At 49.0% G+C, this 25,508-nt stretch overlaps 2 protein-coding genes across 4 annotated transcripts in view; one reads left to right on the plus strand and one right to left on the minus strand.

The window, feature by feature from the left end:
• Positions 1-25,508, minus strand: part of LOC120317510 (zinc finger protein 501-like) — a 661,069-nt gene that overhangs the window by 545,974 nt on the left and 89,587 nt on the right. The window lies entirely within an intron of this gene.
• SEC16A (SEC16 homolog A, endoplasmic reticulum export factor) overlaps positions 1-25,508 on the plus strand; it is a 66,408-nt gene that overhangs the window by 24,702 nt on the left and 16,198 nt on the right. For all 3 annotated transcript variants that reach the window (XM_039364157.1, XM_039364158.1, XM_039364159.1), the window contains exons 8-24: positions 2,998-3,140; positions 4,099-4,160; positions 6,829-6,967; positions 9,131-9,373; positions 9,500-9,597; positions 11,098-11,179; positions 11,393-11,510; positions 14,739-14,850; positions 15,378-15,483; positions 16,870-17,010; positions 17,342-17,455; positions 19,422-19,620; positions 20,211-20,423; positions 21,991-22,067; positions 23,342-23,389; positions 24,556-24,717; positions 25,107-25,184. In XM_039364157.1, the coding sequence (XP_039220091.1) occupies positions 2,998-3,140; positions 4,099-4,160; positions 6,829-6,967; positions 9,131-9,373; positions 9,500-9,597; positions 11,098-11,179; positions 11,393-11,510; positions 14,739-14,850; positions 15,378-15,483; positions 16,870-17,010; positions 17,342-17,455; positions 19,422-19,620; positions 20,211-20,423; positions 21,991-22,067; positions 23,342-23,389; positions 24,556-24,717; positions 25,107-25,184 (2,135 nt within the window). The remainder of the gene's footprint in view (positions 1-2,997; positions 3,141-4,098; positions 4,161-6,828; positions 6,968-9,130; positions 9,374-9,499; positions 9,598-11,097; positions 11,180-11,392; positions 11,511-14,738; positions 14,851-15,377; positions 15,484-16,869; positions 17,011-17,341; positions 17,456-19,421; positions 19,621-20,210; positions 20,424-21,990; positions 22,068-23,341; positions 23,390-24,555; positions 24,718-25,106; positions 25,185-25,508) is intronic.

Genomic DNA, 25,508 nt, shown 5'->3' on the forward strand with positions numbered 1-25,508 from the left:
CAGATGGTGATCCCATAGAATAGAATAGAATAGAATAGAATAGAATAGAATAGAATAGAATAGAAATAAAGAATGGAGAATAGAATAGAATAGAATAGAATAGAATAGAATAGAATAGAATAGAATAGAATAGAATAGAATAGACAATAGAAGAGAAGAGAAGAGAAATAGACTATAATTAGAAGAGAATGGAATGGAATAGAATAGAATAGAATAGAATAGAAATAAAGAATGGAGAATAGAATAGAATAGAATAGACAATGGAAGAGAAGAGAAGAGAATAGAAATAGACTATAATTAGAAGAGAATAGAATATGGAATAGAATAGAATAGAATAGAATAGAATAGAATAGAGAATGGAAGAGAAGAGGAGAAGAGAAGAGAGAATAGAATATAGAATAGAAATAGACTATAATTAGAAAAGAATATAGAAGGGAAGGGAAGGGAAGAGAAGAGCTGAAAGGGACCTTGGAGGTCTTCTAGTCCAGCCCCCTGCTCAAGCAGGAGAACCTATATCATCTCAGACAAGTGACTGTCTTCTAAGACTGTCTTCTTAAAAATCTCCAGTGATTTACAAGTTGCAACTGTTGTAAAATGCACGGTGGTTGCCAAGCACCCAAATTTTAATCACACAACTGTGGGGATGATGCAGTGGTTGTGAGCGTGAGGACCAGTTGGAAGTCACTTTTTTTTTCAGTTGCCATTGTAACTTTGAATGGTCACTAAACAAACAGTAGTAACTTGAGGGGCCCGTGTATTGGAAAAAGGTGGAATGTTTTTTCTGCAATTCTTGAAAAGCTTCCCCTGGATACAGATTCACTGCATCCCAGGCTTCCAGGGCAGCAATTCTCATCCCCTGAAACCGCCAAGACGTGCACACCTCCACTCCCCAAACACCTCAATAGAATAGGTCAGTGTTTCCCAAACTTGACAATTTTAAGGCATGTGGACTTCAACTCCCAGAATTCCACAGCCAGCATTGCTGGCTGTGGAATTCTGGGAGTTGAAGTCCACATGCCTTAAAATTGTCAAGTTTGGGAAACACTGGAATAGGTTATAGAAGTCATGTGGACTCTTGCTAGTTTTAGAGTTAAGAACTGGGCGCGTTTTTATCTAAATCTGTACTAAAGAAAGTCAAAAAAACCATTATTTTTCCTATTTATTTATTTATTTGCACTTTATCTTACTTTGGGGTGGATTCTCTCCTTTTTTCTCTATTTTTTTTTCCTTTCCTGCTTTTTATTCATGTTTTTTTATATAATTTTTTTATTTTCCATTTATCCAAGATAGTTATACAACAAAATTCACTTTACAAAATATAATAAATTCATAATCATAACCATAACCGTAACCATGGGTGCCACTTGCTCGTTCCCCCCAAGCTGCATCCACCCTCCCTAATACCTTCCTTACTTCCCTCCTCTTTCTCTCCTCCCCCACTACTCTCTTCCCCTCCCCTTCTCCTCTTACCATCCTACTTCCTCCCTTCACCTTCCTCCCCTCTCATCCCTCTTGAATACAGGAATACAGCATAGGGGAAATGTCCAAGCAGCACCTCTCTCATAAATTACCATATCTATATTATCCTATTCTACCTATTTACCCACCCACTCACCCACCCACCCACCCTCACTTCCCAGAGCAGAGTACAGGGTTATTAATAACAAAATTAACAATATACAAGAAAAAAGAAAAAAGAAAGAGAGAAAAACAAATCATACTTAGCCCTTAACTCCCCTTAAATTACATCATCATAAACAAATCTCTTATACAACATAATTGAGCCGAGGTGGCGCAGCAGTTAGAGTGCAGTACTGCAGGCCACTTTAGCTGACTGTGTTCAGCAGGTCAGCGGTTCAAATCTCGCCGGCTCAAGGTTGACTCAGCCTTCCATCCTTCCGGGGTAGGTAAAATGAGGAGCCAGATTGTTGGGGGCAACGTAAATATATATATATATACATTGCTTATTGGTGTACACCGCTTAGAGAGTGCTTGCACTTAAAGCGGTAGATAAGTCTCAAATAAATAAATAAATAAAATTTACTATAAAATTTACTCATAAAATAAATGAAACTTTATAGTCCCATACGTCTTCTGAATATAATCTATCCATCTTCTCCGTACAATAATATATCTTTCTTGTGTATGATCCTTTAAATAAGCAGAAATTTTTTGCCATTTCTGCTAAATTTTTTATTCATGTTTTTGAGATTTAATAAAATCATATGAAAAAAAAAAAAGAAAAGAGAAATCGTTCTTCATTCATCAGCTCCCCGGGGATCGAAGGGGAAATATAGGGAGAGATGTAATGAAGTCTGGATATGGAGGTAGTTCCTTTCAGCCACGTCCCATCCACCCAGGTTTTTATACCCCTCTTGTATTCACTTCTGACTTAGCAACTCCAAGTGGTACGGACTTTAACTGAGTTCCCCAGCTAACTGAGTTCCCCAGCTGACATGGTGGAACCATGGTGACATGGTTTTAAAGCTACTGAGACTGAGAAGCACTGCTCTGGGGGGGGGGGTTATAGGAATTCTCGTTCTTGGGATTTGAAGGACATTTTGCAGAATTGAAATAAAACGTACCTTTAAGTACGTCTTACAGTTGCTGAGGCTTAGAAGCACTGCTCGGGGAAATGTAGAATAGAATAGAGCTGGAAGGGACCTTGGAGGTCTTCTAGTCCAGCCCCCTGCTCAAGGGGGAGGAAACGGGGGGAAAATTCTCCCTGAGTTCTCGTTCTCCTTGGGATGTGAAGGGATATTCACTTGGACATTTTGCAGACTTGTCATAAAACGGTCCCCGAGAAGGAGTGAAAGCAAAACTGCAAATATGCTGGGAATCCCCTGCTGGGCTGGTGGTGAAGGCTGCATGGTTTGGTCGCCCGGTTCGCTTTGTCGCCCTTCCAGGTCCTGACTTCGGGCCAACCAAACCCGCGTGGAAGTTTTTCTGCCTCCTTTTTATGTACCTGTCTGCTCTCTGTTTTTTTCTCGGCTGCAGCCCCTTCCAGACCTTTGACCCCCGAGAAGTTCTCCGTGCCCCACGTGTGTGCGAAATTTGGGCCTGGGGGTCAGCTGATAAAAGTGCTCCCCAACCTTCCCTCCGAAGGGCAGCCGGCCTTGGTCGAGATTCACAGCTTGGAGGTGAGTCCGGAGAAGCAGCCAGCAGGATGGAAAGCGGCTGCCGTGTGCTCAGTTAATAGTAGTAATAGTGGTGTAGTAGTTGTAGTAGTAGTAGTAATAGTAATAGTAATAATAATAATAATAATAATAATAATAGGAAGGGACCTTGGAGGTCATCTAGTCCAACTCCCTGCTCAGGCAGGAAACCCAATTTCAGACCACCGCTGTCCAGTCTCTTCTTAAAGACTTCCAGTGTTGGAGCATTCACCGCTTCTGGAGGCAGGTTGTTCCACTGGTGAATTGTTCTCACTGTCAGGAAGTTTCTCCTTAATTCTAGGTTGCTTCTCTCCTTGATCAGTTTCCACCCGTTGCTTCTTGTCCTGCCTTCAGGCACCTTGGAAAATAGCTTGACTCCCTCTTCTTTGGGGCAGCCCCTGAGAGATTGGAAGACTGCTATCCTGTCTCCCCTTGTCCTTCCCTTCGTTAAACTAGACATACCCAATTCTAGCAACCGTTCCTTATATGTTTTAGCCTCCAGTCCCCTGGATCTCCCCCAACCCTGCCCGTCCCCACATGCATCCCTCCCCACGAGCAACATCGAGGTGACCACACCCACCTTGGCCACACCCAGTCCAGTCTGTCATGACCACGCCCAGTGGGCCACACCCACCTGGCACCCGGCGATAAATAAGTGGGTTTTGGGTTGCAGTTTGGGCACTCGGTCTCTCCAAGGTTCGCCATCCCTGGCCTAGCCATGCTTGCCGTCTATCTTCATCCAGGTCATCTTCTCGGCTCTCGGCAGAACGTTCTCAGGTTCACAGTCACTTGCCCCTTTCTCTTTAAACATTAAGTGTAGGGTGACCCATATCGCTCTGTGGGTCACGACGGTGAGATCTGCAGCACTCGTCTTCAAGTGGGCATCTCTCCCAGGGAAGAGGAACGGTCCCAGGTTGTATCTGTGATTCTTGTCTCTTCACAGATGGTCATGCAACACTCGTCCGAGCAAGAGGAGATGCGAGCTTTTCCTGGTCCTCTCACCAAGTAAGTTCTCCAGGCTTTAAGGAGTCGGGGTTGATGCATTTTGTTCTGGCGTAGTTCACAGGTGACCGCTTTGACTCTCGATGACATCCAAAGACAGGACAGTCTTGGGGCAGGCTTTGTTGCTGATAGTCCAAACTGATTCTATCCTTGGAGCCTTGCCTTGCCTTCTCTACGCTTTGCAGTTGTCCTTACAATATTGTGAATAGCAGTACTGAAAGTGAAGATGTGAAAGCCCTCCCACCTGTTCCCTAAAGGCAGCCAAATGTTTTGCACACAGAAACTGCAAAGAGAAGTGTGTGTTGTGCCACGGGAAGAAGGCCCTAATGCCGTGGTGGCAAACCTATGGCACGCAGAGCCCTCTCTGTGGGCACGCGCGCCGTCGCCCCAGTCCTAGGCCTTCAGTCCCGTCCATGAGCAACCTGCATCAATACCTGTGCAGGATAAGGTTGCCGTGCCCACCCCCGCCTCCCCAAGTGTTTTTTTTTACTAACCCGAGAGTGGCGTAGCAGTTCGAGTGCAGTCCTGCAGGCCACTTTAGCTGACTGTGTTCATCAGGTCAGCGGTTCAAATCTCACCGGCTCAAGGTTGACTCAGCCTTCCATCCTTCCGGGGTAGGTAAAATGAGGAGCCAGATTGTTGGGGGCAATGTATGTATATATATATATATATATATATATATATATATATATATATATATATATATATACACATACACATACACATACACATACATACATACATACATACATACATTGCTTACTGGTGTACACCGCTTAGAGAGAGCTTGCACTTAAAGCGGTATATAAGTCTCATAAATAAATAAATAAAATAAACCCACCTTTCAGCTGCATTCCGTTTCTCCGTTCGCTTCTCAGCCTTTGCTGCATATTTGTGGGACTATTAATAAAAAAAAAAAGCTCCATCAGACTTTCTAACTCCTCGTGAGATCTCAAGAAGTTAGAAAGTCTGGTGGAACTTTTTTTTTGTTACCCATAGTCCCATAAACACACGGCGAAGGCTGAGAAGCGAACGGAGAAACGGAATGCAGCTGAAAGGTAGGTTAGTAAAAAAAAAATGCTTGGGGGGAGGCAAGGGCATCGGGGCGGGCAACCTTACCCTGCATGGTGGCGGGAGGGTGGGGCACGTGCCCTTCCCATGCCAGGCCAGTCCCTGCAGCCCCAGGGCGGCTGTGCTGGGCAGCAGTGGGCAGGGTGTTGAGGTAGGGGCTGGCAGGCCGACCAAAGCAGCAGGCGGAACGCTGGAGGCTCGGGGAGGGAGGGCGCTGAAGTGGGCGGTCAGGCCATCGGCAAGAGCAACGTGTCTGAACGGAAAGCGGCCTCAGAACAAGTGGGGCATGTAAGGAAAGAAATCTTCGCTCCCCCCAGAAATTATCTTTCCTTACTTGACCCCCAGCCCCGTGCCGTTTCTCCTTCACAATCTGCCGCCACCATCACGTGCAAGGATATCAAAGGAAGCAACATCGAGGTGGCCGTGCCCATCCTGGCCACGCCCACCCAGTCTGCCGTGACCACCGCAGCCACGCCCACCCAATGGGTCACGTCCCACCCGGCACCCGACAATACATAAATGGGTTTGGGGTTGTAGTTTGGGCACTCGGTCTCCAAAAGGTTCGCCATCCCTGCCCTAATGAAAGATAGCAGCAGCATGAGCGGCATCAGACCAAGGAGCATAAATCAGACGCATTTATTGGCTGGATTCAGACGTACGAAACCACGAATTGCTTCCCGTTCCCCCGACAATAGTTGTGCGTCTGGTTTGAAAAGCAGAGGGGCTGGGTTTCCAAGACAACCTATCTGACACAAGAATTGCAAGCTTGCAGACTGGAGTTCCCTTCTGTTTATTTATTTATTTAATTTTATTTATGTGTCGCCCAATCCCAAAGGACTCAGGGCGGCGTACAGAATTAAAACAATCATAAAACAATAAAATAACACAGTCATACCGCGAGTCCGATCATATCCCCCCCCCCCCCGGGAACATCAGCCCCAGGCCTGCCGGAACAGGAGAGTTTTAACGGGGCGTAACGTCTTGTGATCTAAACCAGTGGTTCTTAACCTGGGTGATATTGCCCTCCAGGGGGCAATTTTGTTTTTCAAGGGGGCGATGGAATGAAAAGGGGGCGATATGGGGGCAAAGGAACAAAAAGGGGGCGATATGGGGGCGATGGAGCGAGAAGTTTTGGGGACACTTTTGAGATTTTTTCATACAGTCAATCGCTGTATATCTGTCGTACAAAAACATCAGATGATTGCTATTAGTAGATTGAATTGTGTTTGCAAATGTTCCTCCCGCTAGCTTCAGGACAGAACGCCGTACATATGTGAAGACGCATCGCTTTAATTCGTGCGCGTTGCGCAGCAGCCTCTACTCATACAGTGGCGCGCCATTGGCCAGAATGTGGGAGATATGGGAAAAAGATTGGAAATAAATTATTTGCATCGATATGTCCTGATGACAGTTTTAAAGAAAACAAAACAAGTGTCTGCATAAATTGAAGAATTATTTCCTATGTTGTGATTGAGAGGTGATGTTGGGGGAGGGGGGCGATGACAACTTCCTCATTGGCTCAAGGGGGCGATTCGTTCAAAAAAGGTTAAGAACCACTGATCTAAACCATCTTAAACGTCGCTTTCTTTTCCTCTTGCAGAGATGACACCCACAAAGTGGACGTTATTAATTTTGCCCAGAATAAGGCCACCCGCTGCTCTCAGAACGATGCCCTGATTGACAAGGAATCTGCTCGGCTTCTCTGGGACTTTGTCGTCCTCCTCTGCAGGCAAAATGGGGTAGGTGCTCTGGGCTACCTTTCCAGGTGTTGCGTAGACTGCTTCTCCAGTTCCAACTTTCAGACCTTCGCGCTGGTTATCTCAGAGCTTGACAGATCCAAACTGGCAATGGGAGGAGCTGAGCAGCTGAGCAGCAGCTGGCCCTGGAGACCCCCGCCCCCGTAAGCATCTCCCAAAACTGCCACCAATGTTAATGCCTTTCATTTGGCAGTAAGGGAAATGGGAGAATAATATCTAGTCGATACAAGATGAGTCGATCCATATTTATTTAAATCATGCTGAGCCTGGCTAGCTTAGCTCTGCCTTGACAGACGCCTGAATGTTGGCTTATAATAGCCTTCTGGGTGATTGTCTGAATAGTTAATTGTATAACAATTGAAATAAAAGGCCCACGGTCAAGAACTCTTTTCTGCAGCCAATCTGCATCAATTCATTCCTTGTTAATAACGAAGTCTGGAAAGTTCCACATCAGAAACTGAGCAGGTTTGGAGTAGAAAAAGATTGGGCAAATTTTGTCTCAGGCATCTAATTGGACTAGAAAAGATGGATTTTGAAGTAGATCCTTCAGCAGATCTGATATTCATCGTTCATCTTAAAATTATTTTAAAAATGCGAGTCCCGGGTATATTCATGATAAAGAAAACTATTAAAAAGTGATCACCGAGACTAAAAACTTTATTAAACACTTAACTTTCATCAGTGACTGCTGACGTTGTCAACGTATAAAGTATAATTCGTCTTCTATTTTCAAGAAAGCAATCCTGCTCTGATTGTTAGCATGTTCCTTATCAGAGGTAGCTTGCATGATGGGGAGGAGCACAATTTATTGGGGTGTTTTCAGGATGAGTCCCACTCAGGTGTTTTGGAACCTTGCCAAGCTTTGCCCTGCGGAAGTTTGGAGAAGATGCCTTTGATTTCATTGCGTTACAAAAATACTTGCCTTCTGCCCCAGAGTTTCCATAGCTTCAGTCACTTGGCACAAAATGGGTTTTCTGCAGTTCTGTCTCTCTTCTCAGTTCTGTGGGGCGTAACTGAGGTCCTGGTTGGGGCTAAAATGTCCTGGACCTCTTTACCAGGTTGCTGATTTCAGCACAACAACTGGAAATCCAGTATGTTAACCCCCACCCCTTTATTTGCGAGGGATACATTCACAGATCTGTTGCCCTCTCTTTCCACGTCTCGGGACAGCATTAATTTTTAAGTAGGCTGGACTTTCCACCCTGAAATTAAACTCCCGCTGGATGACTGCGGTAGGAAGCCATAACGATAAGTCGCTGTAAGGACCCACCCCACTTTACATCTTAAGAAGACAGAACTCTTGGGATATCTCTTCCAACAGGCATCTTTATTAAGAGAAGATGGTTGCAGGCGTTCTAGACAGGATCTGAGGGGCCAAGCCCTACCATTCAAGGTTTTAAGTGGTCCCAAGCAGTCCCCACCCCACCGTCCTTCCAGCCACGATCCCAGGCATTACATTTCCACCCCCTTTTCCTCACGGCCAGCAGAAGGAAGACTTCAGAGAGTAGTAGATGAAAGGCGATGGCCATATTGTTATGGTCAGTCCTCTTGATGAGAATCACCTCCAGTCCTTTGTAGTTTAAATGAAGGAAGTGAGAGCCATAAAACCCCTTTGCTCATCCCCCTTCCCCTTCGTAGTATGACCGAATCCAGAGAGGGCAGAAATGGGGTTTTCCATAGTCGATAACTCGAAATTAAATATAATTGGATTCTGACAGAACGACAAGCAGGTTTTCTTCGTGGACACTCAATCAAGTCTTCACATTGTGCCACTTTATTAAAAGAGCATATCACAGTCCTTTGTAGTTTAATAGAAGGAAGGGAGAGTCCTAAACCCCCTTGCTCCCTCCTCCCCTTTCGTAGTATGACAGAATCCACAAAGAGTAAGAAATGGATCTTTTTTTTAGAGCCGGTAGCTAGAATTGAAATGTAATTGGATTCTGATAGTCGCCATCTCCTGGCTTTGCACTCCAGTGGGTTTGATGGGCAAAAGCAGACCCTCCCTAGAGTTTCTGCCCCCTCCCACCCATCCCCCCCACTGCCAGTCCACCTAGGATGGTTTCCCAACCTGAAGCCCCTTCGAGGTGTGAGGACTTCAGCTCCCAGAACTCCGCCTGTTTTAAGAGCATCCCTTTTTATTTGTAGACCGTGGTGGGCACGGATATAGCTGAGCTGCTGCTCCAGGATCACAAGACGGTGTGGCTGCCCGGGAAGTCGCCCAACGAGGCCAACCTGATCGACTTCACCAGTGAGGCCGTAGAGCAGGTGGCTGAAGAGAGCGGGGAAGCTCAGCTGTCCTTCCTGACGGACAGCCTCCTCGCCACCATCAACAGCCTGGAGAAGGAGACGGAGCGCTTCCGAGAGCTCCTGCTTTACGGACGCAAAAAGGTGCTTTCCGCCTGGCCTCCTTCCTGGTTGCCTGTCGGCTCTCGCGCAAAAGAGGAGGAGGTCTGCAAAAAAATTGTTGTTGTTGTTGTTGTTTTAATGTTAATATCCCGAATGCTTTTCCAATAGGATGCTCTGGAATCTGCCATGAAACACGGGCTTTGGGGCCATGCGTTGTTGCTTGCCAGTAAAATGGACAGCAGGACACATGCCAGAGTGATGACCAGGTAGGAGATTTCTGTTTGTGCCTCTGATTTCAGTCGGGACCGACATACAGAAGGCCTTTTGGTCTGATCCCGTCTCGGCTGGCTTTGGGGCAGTGGTGGCGGACCTGTGACACACGGGCCAGAGGCAGCCCTCAGAGCCCTATCTGTGGGCACACACGCTGTCGCCCCAGCCCCGCCTCCCCCCGTGGCCCCCTCTTCACCAGCAGCCCCCTCGGAGGAGAGTCACCCCGGGAGCAGACCGCGCACAGTGTCAGAATCCAATTATATTTCATCTCTAGTTATCAATTATAAAAAACCCCATTTCTGCCCTCTCTGGATTCTGCCATACGAGGGAGAGAAGGGGGTGAACAAAGGGGCTTTATGGCCCTCACTTCCTTCAGTACACTTCAAAGGGACTGAATGTGGATATCGCCAAAAGGACTAACCATAACAATGGAGCTATTACCTTTCATGTACTCCTCTCTGAAGTCTCCATCCAGCCGGCAGTAAGGAAAAGGGGGTGAGAATGTAATGCCTGAGACTGTCACTGGAAGAAGGGGGTGATTGGGTGGGGCTACTGGGGAACCCCTTAAAACCTTGAATGGGAGAGCTTGGACCCCAAGTCCTGTCTAGAACGCCTGCAACCATTTTCTCTTAATAAAGGATGCCTGTTGGAAGAATTATTTCAAGAGTTCTGTCTTCTTAAGATGCAAAGTGGGGTGGGTGCTTACACAGAGCAGCGCAGCCAAGGACATGGCAGCCAGGCAGCGGAGACAAGACTCCACCCTCACACTCTGTTGCGTACAGTTGGTGCTGTTGGGTGGGGGTGGAGGGCGTTGCTGCCATGGGGCTGCTGGGTGATCTGTGTCGGGCCGTGGAGGCGGTGGGTGGCCCCGCAGGCGGGGCGGAGGCAGAGCGGGTCTCTAAAAGGTTTGGGGTGTTCTGAAACTCTTGTAGGGTCTCCCCAAAGGGGAACCTAGGCAGTTTTTCTCTTTGGAGTGTTGATTGCTGACCTTTGCTCTTTTTTAAACCTGTTTTTATTTTATTCAAAACACAGTTAAAATACAAAATACAGAACTCAAAAAAAAAATTCCAAAAGAAAAAAGAACCCCAAAAATACAAAACATGTGTGCAAAAAAAAAAGACATTATACACAAATTATCCCCTCTAGTTGGATACTGATTGATATATTACTACATTAGTTCCCACCCCTTGCAAAACAAGCCCTCCCCCAAAAAATTTTTAAACTACTAAGACTGAATTTACTACATTTAATTCAACAACAATTGACTAGAGACAATATTAAGAAACAAACCCAGGGTGGTTTGTTTACAACTTTTGGGTTGCTTTGGGGTAGATAAGAGGCCCTGGTAAATTTTCTACAATACAATAACAGCCTGTTAACAGAGAACTTTAAAACTCTAATTTTAATTGTTTTTCCGGTTAGCTGTTTGGCCCTCAACACAGAGAAGACAGGCCAACAAACTGCAAATAGATTGACTAGTGCTCCCTTCTTTCTAGATTCGCCAACAGCCTCCCAATAAACGACCCGCTGCAGACCGTCTACCAGCTGATGTCTGGGAGGATGCCAGCAGCCTCGACAGTAGGTGCCGAGATGGGGCTGGGATTGCAGCTTCCATGCTGGGGCTGATGGCCTCAATACGTGGAGACGTAGAATTTCTGTATAAACCTCTTCGTCTCCTCTGTGCTCACCCTGGCTGGGATGCGCAGTTGTGGTGTCCCCACCCTGCGCCATTTGCTCCCTCCTCCGTCTTTCGTGGCTCACACAGCATTGGCCTCTCCCCTCTTTCTTTAGTGTTGTGGCGACGAGAAGTGGGGTGACTGGAGGCCTCACCTGGCTATGGTCCTGTCCAACTTGACCAATAACACAGACGTCGAGTCAAGGACGATCGTCACCATGGGGGACACGCTGGGTAATGCTGCAAGGAAAAAGCGTGGGGGGGGGGTCAGTGAATCTGGAGTGGAGGGGGGGGACAGTCTCAGGAGCTGAACTTGCTAAGTGGCCACACTTAGGCTGGATCTCTTTTGCAAGGGTTAACGACGGGAATTCCAGCAAGTGAACAGCTTTATTTACTTATTTCCTTCCTTAGGAAATTTTTATTTATTTACTTATTTATTTATGAGACTTATATACCGCTTTAAGGGCAAGCACTCTCTAAGCGGTGTACACCAGTAAGCAATGTATATATATATATTTTTACATTGCCCCCAACAATCTGGGTCCTCATTTTACCTATCCTGGAAGGATGGAAGGCTGAGTCAACCTTGAGCCGGTGAGATTTGAACCGCTGACCTGCTGAACACAGTCAGCTAAAGTGGCCTGCAGTACTTGCACTCTAACTGCTGCGCCACCTCGGCTCTTTGTGGTTTCTTTAGCAATCACCGTCTCCCCCACAGAGGCATTTTGGGCTTTGCACAAATAAAACTTGAGACATCAAAACTGAATATAAAAATTTAAAATAGGGGCAGGGGAAGTTAAAATGGGACATTAAAAAATGTGTTAGAAGGCAGAGGGTTGGGGTTTTCAGGGTGCTAACCAGCCCCTCGGCTGCCTGTTCCTCCAAGAGCTTCAAGCAGGAGGGCAGAGCCAGACCTGGAGATAATTCTGGTGTGTGTGTGTGTGTGTGTGTGTGTGTGTGAAGCCTGTGCTTGGCAGTGCTGGTGCAAGTTGCCCTCAGGCGATAAACATCCCCAGGTGATTCCCCCCTACCCCCTCTTGTACGTGGACACCCTCTCCCTGGGGAGGACTCTGTTGTTTTTTTGGCCTTGGGCTCATATGTCTTTTATCAAAATTGCCTGGACCAGAAGACTTCCATAACTTAGACATTTCCAAAAGGTGATCCTTGATATTTAGAATAATATGGTTTTTCCAGTTTTCCTCCCCCTGCCCTTATCTGGTACAACTATAATGTCTGAAAGACTATCGTATTCCAGAGTTTCCAGATTCAGCGTAACTTTTATATCTTTAACCTTAAGGGATTTCTACATAAGTCTTAATTATTTATGGTACGCTATACGAGGGAAATTCAGAAATAAACCTCCGTTTGGTTATCAGTGACAGGCAATGGCAGATACACAACTTTTATTATACCCATTGGAAAACCACAACATTACACGACTTTTCGACATAATCGCCATTGAAATTGAGGCACTATCATTACCTTTTACAAGGTTTGAAATTCCTTAGTCGTCATCGCTCGGCACCAAATCTGCGCTATGGGTGTGTGTGTGTGTGTGTGTGTGTGTGTGTGTGTGAGATCAAAAACATCCCAACAAAACTGCTTCAAAAGTTCTTGGGTGCGTCTAGCGGTGTGCGGGTGAGCATTATCGTGAACCAGCACCACACCAGAAGGGGTACCATAGAAAATCCCGCCAAATGTGAAGATGCCACAGAAGGACGGCTTACCCATTTGAAAACCACGCACAGCTTACCCATTTGAAAACCACAACATTACACTACTTTTCGACATGATCGCCATTCAAATTGAGGCACTTGTTGTAAAGCGTTACAATGTATGAAATTCCTTAGTAGTCGTTGCTTGACGCCAAATCTGGGCTCTGTGTGTGTGTGTGTGTGTGTGTGTGTGTGTGTGTGTGAGAGAGAGAGAGAGAGAGAGAGAGAGAGAGAGAGAGAGATATCAAAAACATCCCAACGGAACTGCTTTAAAAGTTCTTGGGTGCGTCTAGCGGTGTGCGGGTGAGTATTGTATCATGAACCAACACCACACCGGAAGGGGTGCCCTAGAAAACCCCACCAAATGTGAAGATGCCAGAGGAGGACGGCTGGTGAAGTCCATGGAGCCTGGTTCGACCATCAGTTCAGACGTCTACTGTGAAACGTTACGAAAACTCAAGATGAGCCATCCAGAACAAGCGTCGGGTGACACTGCTGACTTCCGGTGTGGTGTTGGTTCATGACAATATTCGCCCGCACACCGCTGGACGGACCCAAGAACTTTTGAAGCAGTTCCATTGGGATGCTTTCGATCACACACATCCCGATAGCCCAGATTTGGCGCCGAGCAAGTACGACTAAGGAATTTCAAACCTTGTAAGACGTTACAAGTGCCTCAATTTGAATGGTATGTCAAAAAGTCATGTAATGTTGTAGTTTTCCAGTGTGTATAATAAAAGTTGAGTATCTGCCAATGTCTGTCATTGATAACCAAGCAGAGGTTTATTTCCAAATTGCCCTCATATGTGGATGTATAAAAAGTTACCCTCTACCATTCAGAAGAGGCAGTGTCTTCTAAAAGATGGACCAGTAACATTAAGGCAGGGGTAGGCAACCTTGGCTCTTTTATGACTCTTGGACTTCAACTCCCAGAATTCCTGAGCCAGCCATGCTGAGGGGAAAGGGAGAGGTTTCCATGCTGAGCCATGCTGGCTCAGGAATTCTGGGAGTTGAAGTCCACGAGTCATGAAGGGCCATAGTTCCTCCATCCTGGCTGAGGAATTCTGGGAGTTGAAGTCCACGAGTCATGAAGGGCCATAGTTCCCCCATGCTGGCTCAGGAATTCTGGGAGTTGAAGTCCACAAGTCATGAGGGGGCCATAGTTCCCCCATGCTGGCTCAGGAATTCTGGGAGTTGAAGTCCGCAAGTCATGAGGGGGCCATAGTTCCCTCATGCTGGCTCAGGAATTCTGGGAGTTGAAGTCCACAAGTCATGAGGGGGCCATAGTTCCTCCATGCTGGCCCAGGAATTCTGGGAGTTGAAGTCCACAAGTCATGAAGGGGCCATAGTTTCCCCATGCTGACTCAGGAATTCTGGGAGTTGAAGTCCATGAGTCATAAAAGAGCCAAGGTTGCCTACCCCTGCACTAAGGAAACCCAATGTACAATCCGGGTGCGGACCTGGAATGACCCTTTTCTTAGTAAGGAAGGCGACGCTAAATAGTAAGAAAAAATCCGGCTGCATTTCTGGGAGACGATCAAATCTCAGCCTGTCTAGCTGAAAGATGCTTGAGCCAGGATGGCCACCTTGCCGGGTAGTAGGAAGATCAATTCCGGATCCTCCTCCTGCTCTCGGTGGTCCTACCTGAATCGAGCCTTTGAGGCTGTAAATCCCTAGAGTGGATTCCGGGATGCTGCCGGCGGGATCTGCTTCCCGAGAGCAATACCGTGTTTGTCTTTGATTGCAGCTTCCAAAGGCCTCTTGGACGCTGCTCACTTCTGCTACCTGATGGCCCAGGAGGACTTTGGCGTCTACACCAAGAAGACCTCCAAGCTGGTGTTGATCGGTGTAAACCACAGGTGTGTGTGTGGGGGGGAATCCTTCCAGTTTTCTGCCTGGGGATTGAGCTGCTGCCTCGGTTCCTCCCGCCTCTTCCACTACAGAGCCGGGACTGTGCTTCTCCAGGCTCTTGCTTGCCACGTTCTTCGTGCGTCGCTGCCCTTCCACATTCCCCCTGCGGTTCCGCTTGCAGCTCAGGCAACTGTAACCGCGCAGCCTTGTTTTGCGTGGCGGAGAGGCGGAGGGCAGCAGCTGTGTGTAGAGAGGCTTGCGCCCCAAAAGCAGCTCTGCCGATTGGCATGTAAAAGAGGGTACGGTTCAGCGGGGCGTAGGTCCATGTTTTAATTGGGAATTCCCGCAAAAGACCCTGGCGCCTGTTGCGAACTCACGAAGGAGGGTTGTTGGCTCCCCCACCCCAGGCCTTGGCTTTATGCCCCCTTTGAGGGGGCAAAGCTCACCCCACTTCCTGGAGCCAGGCCCACAGGGCTGTTTCAGAAGCTGTCTTGGCCCGGTGAAGAAGGGTGCCGTTCTCTTTTCTCGCTCCTAGCCTGCCTTTCCTGAGGTTTGCCAGCAACGAGGCGATTCAGCGGACCGAGGCCTACGAGTACGCACAGTCCCTGGGGACTCAGCCCTGCCCTCTGCCCAACTTCCAGGTTTGCGTCTCTCTTTACATAAAAGTCGCTGGGCCAGCAGCCGGTCGCCCTTTCCCAGGAATCACTGGACGTCTTGGGGTTGGTGGTCAACTTGGGGGGGGACCTTCCGAGGCTGCTTCTAGTCGGGTGTCGGGATTGGAGGCTGCTGATCAGGCGCCGCCTTGCCTTCTCCAGCCTGTTGGGGCTGAGCAGACTGTGCATAGCTCAAGGGAACTCCTTAGCAGCAGTGCCTCTGCTGCTCCGGATGGCAAAGCGGGAGCAGCAGCGGTGGCGGCACTCAGAAGATTCCGGGCAGAGGTGCAGATACCTCATTTCCAGACCCAGGAAGTCCCAGGGAGGCCTCCGCAGCATCAGGACCATGTGCAAAGCGCAGTTGGCTTGGGGGAGTTTGCAGTGGACTGTGAGCTCTGCTTAGAGCAGTTGTTCTCAACCTGTGGGTCGGGACCCCATTTGGGGTCGAACGATCATTTCACGGAGTCGCCAAACAACGCAGTCTGCCATTTTTTCCCCCCTTTTCCTTAGCTGTGCTGCTCCCTTTTATTCTATTGGCTTTTGAAAGCCAATAGAATAGACTCTCTTGAATAGAGTCTAATTCTATTGGCTTTCAAAAGCCAATAGGAATTGTCCAGGCTGTCTCTGCCCTGCTGAGCCCGCCAAAAGTCCCATTCTGCAAACGGTGCTGCACCAGTTGAGTAGTCCTCGACTTACGACCGGTTGAGTAGTCCTCAACTTACGACCGGTTGGGGGTCGCGGCATTAAAAAGGTTGAGAACCACTGGCTTAGAAACTGATTGGCAGCTTATAGTTTGCCCTCAAACCGGGACCCTCCCCCTGCTTGGAGCTCTCAGACCACTTTTGCTCCCCCCCCCACCCCCACCCCAGAAAACCCCTGGCTGCTCCCTGTCGTTTTTTGCACAACCTTTAATTCTTAGGGTGGCAGAAGAGGAAAATTATTAAATATGTCACATGGGAGTAAATGTAGTACAGCTAGTCCCTCGACTTAGACCACAGTGGAGCCCAAATGTTTTCTGCTGTTAAGTGAGACATTTGTGAAATATTACCCTATTTTATGGCCTTTCTCACCACAGTCGTTAAGTGAATCACGGCAGTTGTTAAATTAGTAACCCACCAAAGTCGATCACGGGACCCTGGGACACAGCGACGGTCCATAACTAGGAACCAGTTGCCCAGCATCTGAACTTTGATCGTGGGGCTGCTGCAAAGGTCGTAACTGAAAATTGGTTATAAGTCATAAATGCTCCGTGCCACGGTCACTCAAAGACTACCTGGAATTGCTCCCAATGAAATGGAAGCGAAGTTCGCCTTCGTTCTGGCCACGGCCTCGGTCTGTGCGAATTGGCGGCTCAAAATCTTCTCGCCTTTTCAGGTTTTCAAGTTCATCTACGCCTGCCGGCTGGCCGAGATGGGCCTCATTGCACAAGCCTTTCACTACTGCGAAGTGATTTCCAAAGCCATCCTCACAAACCCCAGCTGCTCGTCACCGGTTCTCATCAGCCAGGTGATCCAGGTCGGTGCACTCTGCAGCAGGAGAGCTCCTTAAAGCCTTCAGTGGCGGGAGGGGGGCATCTGGGATCCCTGCCCTTTCCTGGGACTGGCTGGTGTTTCAGGACCCATCCCCTTTTCCTGTGCGTGATCCCTTTGCCCAGCCTTCGCTAACTTTGAGCCCTCCAGATAGGTGGGATCACAATTCCTAGGACCCCAGACCCCATTCTGGGGAGAGTCGGTCTGCCTTGGGCCCTGGAGGCAGGCAGCTGCTGTTGGTCCTCATTTTCTGGATAATCTGAGCAGTCCTGGGAAACGGCTCAATGTGACTTGATTTCCCATCCTTCATTTTGCAGATTTCTTCCCAACTGCGGCTTTTCGACCCTCAGCTGAAGGAGAAGCCCGAGCAGGAATTATTTATTGAGCCCAGCTGGCTAATTCAGCTCCGACACTTAGATGGGCAGATTAAGGTGAGTTCAACATCCTTTTGGAGGTTTGCGGCAGGTGGACACAGACTGGTCCGGCTTTGCTCAGGACTAACTCTGAGGCGTAGAGCAGGGCATCCCAACCTATGGGCCACGACCGACACCGGGCTGTGGGCTCTTGGCCAGCGCGGTGTGGAAATGGCCATTGCATGCATGCATGGGCACGCATTTTCCCCACTTATGCTAGCAGCTGCAGCCCCGTTGGCGCAGGCATACGGGCACGAATGGGGATGCTAGCCCCAGGCACGTGTACGCATCCCATTTGCACATATGCCAACTGGCTGCTAGCGCTGGGCAGTTTGTGCGGCCATTCGCGCATGCACACGGCCCTAGCACATGCCACATGCACATTTGCTAGTGCCACACCAGTCCACATGGCCACGGTTGCGTGCGTGCGCACGTGTGCACCAATTTGGAAACTGCTCTCCTTTCCTCTGCTCCGCGGGCCCGGAAAAGTTGGAGACATCTGGCGTAGAGATGCCGCCGAAGTTTCTTTTTAAAGTTTTGTGGAAACATCTCCGAGAAAAAAAGATTTCCTTACCGATGGACATGTTTCCTCCACAACTGTAAAATGTTGGCTATGGTCGGATCAATAAAAATAACAACAACAGAAGTTAAGTCAATAATCCCACAGATGATTGACAGAGAAGAACGTTACCGATAGTCCTCAATTTACAACGGTTCATTTATCGACCGTTCAAAGTTACAACGGCACTGGAAAAAGTGACTTATGACCATTTTTCACACTCGCGACCTTTGCAGCCTCCCCCGTGGTCACGTGATCAAAATTCAGAAGCTGGGCAACTGGCTTGCATTTATGACGGTCGCTGTGTCCCAAGGTCACGTGATCCCCTTTTTGCGACCTCCTGGCGAGCAAAGTGCATGGGGGAGAAGTCAGATTTACATAACGACCGGGTTACGAACTTATTCAACTGCAGCGATTCACTTAACAGCTGAGGCAAGGAAGGTCGTAAAATAGAGCAAAGCTCAAATGTCCCCCTTAACGACAGAAAGTTTGGGCTCAGTTGTTGTCGTAAGTTGAGGACTACCTGTATTGATTCGCCAGTGGGAGAGTCCAGGCAGAAGGCAAGGTCACCCCGGAGGCCGATTGCATTTGGGTACCATAAAATGCCCCTCCCCTCCATCCTGGGTCAAGAGAGCCAGAACCAGGATAGAATAGCTAAGAAGGCGAGGGGTGTGCGGGAGGAGCCAAGGGAAAGAGACCCATAGGGATAAAGAGGGGGGTCCCCAACCCCCAGTCCGTGGATCGGTATCGGGCCGCGGCATGCCAGCAACCGATCCGCACAAACAAGCAAAGCCCCATCTGCAGGATGCAGGCAGCACGCAAAACCGCGAACCCTCCGGTCTGCGGAAAAGCCTGTCTCCGCAGAACCAGTGATCCCTGGTGCCCAAAAGGTTGGGGACTCTGAGCTAGACTATCCCGCTAGGTCAGTGGTTCTCAACCTTTTTAATGCCGCAACCCCTAACCGGTCGTAAGTCGAGGACTACTCAACCGGTCGTAAGTCGAGGACTACTCAACTGGTGCAGCACCGTTTGCAGACTTGGACTTTTGGCGGGCTCAGCCGGGCAGAGACAGCCTGGACGATTCCTATCGGCTTTTGAAAGCCAATAGAATGAGACTCTATTCAAGAGAGTCTATTTTATTGGCTTTCAAAAGCCAGTAGAATAAAAGGGAGTAGCACAACTAAGGAATAGGGGGGAAAAATGGCAGACTGTGTTGTTTGGCGACCCCCATGAAATGCTCGTTCGACCCCAAATGGGGTCCCGACCCACAGGTTGAGAACCGCTGCCCTAGGTGGAGATCAGCTACAAACCCCCTACCTTAATTCCCATACGCCTTGCAGTAACGGGGGTCGTGCCTTGGGCTGGGCGGTGGCATCGAACAGCCGGTCTTCGCTGAAAGCGCCCGTCGGCGTCCCTCTCGTTGCAGGAGGGCTGCTTCAGGTACAGCGTCGGGTGCTCCACCCCCCAGCAGTATTCCTCCAGCACGCCCAGCTCAGAGCCGGACCACGCCAGTCAGAACGAAGGCCTGGGGGGCGGCCTAGACGTCAACTCCACCCACCCGCAGCTGGCCTCCCTGCTGCCCAACGTGGTCCAGCCCAGGCAGAGTGTCCACCTTCTGCCTTCAGGTGTGTGCACGACTGGCGGGAGGTAAAACCCGGAGAACCAAACTCCAGGTCGCCTTGTGGGAAGCTGGGCAGCTCTGCAGCCGCTGTCCATTTATTTATTTCTTTATTTATGAGACTTATGTACCGCTTTAAGCGCAAGCACTCTCTAAGCGGTGTACAAGCCCTCTCTAAGCGGTGTACACCAGTAAGCAATGTATATATAAATATTTACATTGCCCCCAACAATCTGGGTCCTCATTTGACCTACCCCGGAAGGATGGAAGGCTGAGTCAACCTTGAGCCGGTGAGATTTGAACCGCTGACCTGCTGAACACAGTCAGCTAAAGTGGCCTGCGGTACTGCACTCTAACTGCTGTGCCACCTCGGCTCGTATTTGTCGGTAAGCGTCCCTCTTGCTCCTTGGACTGCAACCGGCCGTGTGAGCGAAGGATGCCAGCTGCTCTGAGGCCAGCAACGGCCGTGCCAGTTCACCAGCTGCCTGCCAGACCCCTTCTGCTCATGGGCAGGACCGTAAAGGAACGGTCAGGGTCATTCTGGACCCTTGTTTATTATGGGATGCAAACGCCATTCTTTTTCCATCCTTTCTCTAGCTCCTCCTACCATCCTGGACGGCTCGGTGGCTCCGCCCCCACCTTCCCAACAGGAAACCGCCGGCGCTGTTCCTTATCACCCTCCGACGCCCTCCTGTATAGGCTCGTTCAGCCCCTATGAAACCGAGCTGAACCCCATGTACGGGGGGCCAGCAGGCCTACCTCCCCAAGGTCCTGAGCTGCAGCCCGGCGAGGGGACCCAGCACGAAGCAGGTTAGCCTGGGTGGGGAGGAATCGGCCAGCAAACGCCTGATGATGCAGCCTGGCTGCTTTCTCGTACTGCAGTGCAGCAACAGGGGAGCACCGTGGAGCAGTGATAGCGAACCTTTCAGAGACCGAGTGCCCAAACTGCAACCCAAAACCCACTTATTTATCGCCGGGTGCCAGGTGGCCGTGGCCCACTGGGTGGGCATGGCTGTGGGGGTCATGGCAGACTGGGTGGCTGTGGCCAAGGTGGGCATGGTCACCTCGATGTTGCTCGTGCGGAGGGACGCCTGTGGGTTGGGCAAGGTTGGGGGGGATCCAGGGGGTCTGTGGCAGGTGGGGCGGTGGGCAGGAGGCTCGTCCTGCGGGGTGAGGCGAGGCAGGGTGGGGGTGCCATTGTCACAGGGTGAGGCGAGGAAGGGGCCGGGGCGGCTGCTGCCTGACACCGTCGGCCCCCGCACACAGAGCCGACAGTGTCCATCAGCAGCCACAGCCTGCCAGCCCCTCAACCAGCACACTTGGGGCTCCACAGCCTGCGGCCAGCACTTCAGAGAAGCCGCTCTGAGCTGGACGGCTGGCTGTGTTACAGTTATAACCTGAGAACTATTTATAATCCCAGAAATAACAAAAAATTGCCCGAGAAACACTTATGTGCATCAGAAAAAAGTTTCTCTTTAACTGAAGAAGAAATTGTAATCGAAAAATTAGAAATGGAGAAGGTCCGTTCTAGTGTCCATCGGGCACTAGACACAGCTGTGAACTTGATGGAAAGCCTCACCTCCCTGTGGCTGAACTCGCCCACTGATGGGGCTGGACTAGAAGACCTCCAAAGTCCCTTCCAGCTCTATTTTCTATTCTATTCTATTCCATTCCATTCTCTTTTCTATTCTATTCCGTTCCATTCCATTCTCTATTCTATTCTATTCTATTCTATTCTATTCTATTCTATTCTATTCTATTCCTTAATTCTATTCTATTCTATTCTATCTTCTATTCTATTCTATTCCATTCCATTCTCTATTCTATGCTATTCTATTCTACTCTATTCTATTCCTTAATTTTATTCTATTGTATTCTACTCTATTCTACTTATTCTATTCCTTAATTCTATTCTATTCTATTCTATTCTATTCTATTCTATTCTAATCTATTCTATTCTATTCCTTGCTCACAAGAAATGAAAGTCCAGAAGGTAGATGGGTTGATTTGAGGTTTCCTCCTTAAATCCAGAGTAAAAGAAGGACAGCCCCCTTCCCACAACCAGGAGTGCAATGAGTTGTGATGCCATCCCCCTTCATAGACTGTTAAACCACCACTCCACACACACACACACACACACACACACACACACACACACACACACACCCCGGCCCCATTTCCAAGAAAGATTAGTAATCTATTAGTTTCCTTTGATAGGTAAGTTTGCAATTGTTTATTAGCTGAAGTGCTTTAGCATAGCAATAAGTGAGGAGGAACCCCATTCATTCATTCATTCATTCATTCATTCATTCATCTGTCTATGCCCTCTGGCTTACGTCTTTGTCCTTCCTTCTTTCTCTTTTTTGCACAACTACAGTGGTGGCTGACTCTCCCGTTTGGAAGGCAGTTCCGAAGTCCAGAGACGAAGACTTCTATGGGAAGATGGCAAACATGGTATTGGCCCGTTTCTCTTTTTCTCTCTTTCTCTATTAATGACCTTCATTTTGCGGCCACGTCCTGTCTGAGGTCTTGTGGGAGGTGTCCAGGCCTGCCCTGCGTGCTCTGGCTGAATTGGGCAGGTTAGTTCCAGAATGCCAAAATTCCAAAAAGATCCTAGGCCAGGGGTAGGCAACCTTGGCTCTTTTATGACTCACGGACTTCAACTCCCAGGATTCCTGAGCCAGCCACGCTGAGGGGAAAGGGATTGGTTTCCAAGCTGAGCCAGGCTGGCTCAGGAATTCTGGGAGTTGAAGTCCACGCGTCATAAAAGAGCCAAGGTTGCCTACCCCTGTCCTAGGATGAAGATTAAGAGCAGGGGTAGGCAACCTCGGCTCTTTTATGACTGGTGGACTTCAACTCCCGGAATTCCTGAGCCAGCCATGCTGAGGGGACAGGGAGAGGTTTCCAAGCTGAGCCAGGCTGGCCCAGGAATTCTGGGAGTTGAAGTCCACGAGTCATAAAAGAGCCAAGGTTGCCTACCCCTGTCCTAGGATGAAGATTAAGAGCAGGGGTCTTCAAACATGGCTCTTTTATGACCTGTGGACTTCAACTCCCAGCATTCCTGAGCCAGCCATGCTGAGGGGAAAGGGAGAGGTTTCCATGCTGAGCCAGGCTGGCTCAGGAATTCTGGGAGTTGAAGTCTACGAGTCATAAAGCGGCCTAGGCCTAGGCCAGGGGTAGGCAACCTTGGCTCTTTTATGACTCATGGACTTCAACTCCCAGCATTCCTGAGCCAGCCATGCTGAGGGGAAAGGGAGAAGTTTCCAAGCTGAGCCGTGCTGGCTCAGGAATTCTGGGAGTTGAAGTCCACGCGTCATAAAAGAGCCCAGGTGGCCTACCCCTGGCCTAGGGTGGCCTTTCTCTGAGCACTTCAGAAGAGGTCCAGGGCCAGGGCCCTCTTGGTCAGCCACCTCCTGCCTGCAAAGCGCTGCCAATGGGGGTGATGGCCTTGGACTCCCCACCGCAGGGCCTCAGGCTGAAGGCAAGAGTGAACCAGGAACCGGGCTCCCTGGATCCCTTCAGTCTGGAGGCCAGAGACCAGGAGCAGAATAACCCGATGAGTAAACAGGATCCCGCATATGAGTTCCCGGTTGTCTGCTTTTTTTTTTTTTTTTTTTCCCCTCTGCAAGGTGGCAAATGCACTCCTGGGGTTTGAGCCAGGGGACTTTTGCTGTCCACGTCTGTTATTCTTCACTGCTCGCTCAGGTGCTGATTTTTTTTCTGTCCAGGGCCCAGGCCGACGATCCCGATCGACGTCCCAGTCTTCGACCCACATGGTATGCCCTGAAGCTGACTTGCTCCCAGTTTCAGTCTTTTCTCCACTTATCTATCCTTCTCTCTCCATCACCACTTCTCATTTCCATTGCTCGTTAGCGCCTTCCTTCCTTCCTTCCTTCCTTGCTTCCTTCTTTCTTTCTTTCCTTCCTTCCTTCCTTCTTTCCTTCCTTCCTTCCTTCCTTCCTTCCTTCCTTCCTTCCTTCCTTCCTTCTTTCCTTCCTTCTTTCCTTCCTTCTTTCCTTCCTTGCTTCCTTCTTTCTTTCTTTCCTTCCTTCCTTCCTTTTTTCCTTCCTTGCTTCCTTCTTTCTTTCCTTCCTTCCTTCCTTCCTTCCTTCCTTCCTTCCTTCTTTCCTTCCTTCTTTCCTTCCTTCCTTCCTTCCTTCCTTCTTTCCTTCCTTCTTTCCTTCCTTGCTTCCTTCTTTCTTTCTTTCCTTCCTTCCTTCCTTCCTTCCTTCTTTCCTTCTTTCCTTCCTTGCTTCCTTGCTTCCTTCTTTCTTTCCTTCCTTCCTTCCTTCCTTCCTTCCTTCCTTCCTTCCTTCTTTCCTTCTTTCCTTCCTTCCTTCTTTCCTTCCTTCTTTCCTTCCTTCCTTCTTTCCTTCCTTCTTTCCTTCCTTCCTTCTTTCCTTCCTTCCTTCCTTCCTTTCTCCTTTCCTTCCTTCTTTCCTTCCTTTCTCCTTTCCTTCCTTCCTTTCTTCCTTCTTTCCTTCTTTCCTTCCTTTCTTCCTTTCTCCTTTCCTTCCTTCCTTCTTTCCTTCCTTCTTTCCTTCCTTCCTTCCTTCCTTCCTTCCTTCCTTCTTTCCTTCCTTCTTTCCTTCCTTGCTTCCTTCTTTCTTTCTTTCCTTCCTTCCTTCCTTCCTTCCTTCTTTCCTTCTTTCCTTCCTTGCTTCCTTCTTTCTTTCTTCCTTCCTTCCTTCCTTCTTTCCTTCCTTCTTTCCTTCCTTCTTTCCTTCCTTCCTTCCTTCCTTCCTTCCCTTCCTTCCTTCCTTCTTTCCTTCTTCCTTCTTCCTCCTTCCTTCCTTCCTTCCTTCCTTCTTTCCTTCCTTCCCTTCCTTCCTTCCTTCCTTCCTTCTTTCCTTCCTTCCTTCCTTCCTTCCTTCCTTCCTTCCCTTTATTGACAACATCCCTTCTTAAAGGCCAAACTGAACTCAGCTGTCTGTAACAACAGGGCCTGGGGCGGCGGTCTCGGACCACCTCGGAGTCCTCCGTGCATTCCATTGGACGGGAGAGGCACAATTCGGCCGCCACGCAGCCGTCTCCGCCCCCGCCCTCCATCCCGGAGAGGAAGAAGAGCCCCAAAGAAGCCAAGAAGGAGCTGGCACCTCAAAAAGTGAGCCCCAAACCTTAAAGGAAATACTTCCCCCCCCCACTCCCCCTTTGCTGGGTGGGCTCCGATGCCTTTGCCAAGCTGGGTCAAACTTTCCAGAGGCCTCTCGCTCGCTCTCTCCTTCCCCCTACAACAGTGTTTCTCAACCTTGACCATTTTCAGGCATGTGGACTTCAACTCCCAGAATTCCACAGCCAGCAATGCTGGCTGTGGAATTCTGGGAGTTGAAGTCCACATGCCTTAAAATGGTCAAGGTTGAGAAACACTGACCTACGAGCTTAGCACTTCCTCCTTCAAACTTAAAAGTCAGAAATTGCTCTGGAATCTCGGGGGCGGGGGAGAGGGGGACACATTGTATTAAAAGAAACGATGATTGCATATATATTTTTCAGAGCGGTGGCAACTGGCTTAGTTGGCTAATGGGGAAAAACAAAAACGAAGCTCATCTGCCCGAGGATAAGAACAAGTCGGTAAGGAAGCCGTTCACTGTCTACTGGCACGCCTGGGCATTATTTTCTCCCGTTTAATATGAAATTCACAAGTGTAGCGTTTGGCTACACCAGGGGTAGGCCACCGGGGCTCTTTTATGACTGGCGGACTTCAACTCCCAGAATTCCTGAGCCAGCCATGCTGAGGGGAAAGGGACAGGTTTCCATGCTGGAATTCTGGGAGTTGAAGTCCACCAGTCATAAAAGGACTAGAGTTCCCTACCTGTGGTGTAGAAGAATATAGCTTCAACCTTGAGGAGGAGGAGGAACTTGATGCCCTTGAATTAACTCTGACACACTATTGAC

The sequence above is a fragment of the Crotalus tigris genome, unplaced genomic scaffold (genome assembly GCF_016545835.1).
Source record: "Crotalus tigris isolate CLP2741 ecotype Arizona unplaced genomic scaffold, ASM1654583v1 scf7180000019692.1526454, whole genome shotgun sequence".
In the NCBI taxonomy this organism is placed as follows: domain Eukaryota; kingdom Metazoa; phylum Chordata; class Lepidosauria; order Squamata; family Viperidae; genus Crotalus; species Crotalus tigris.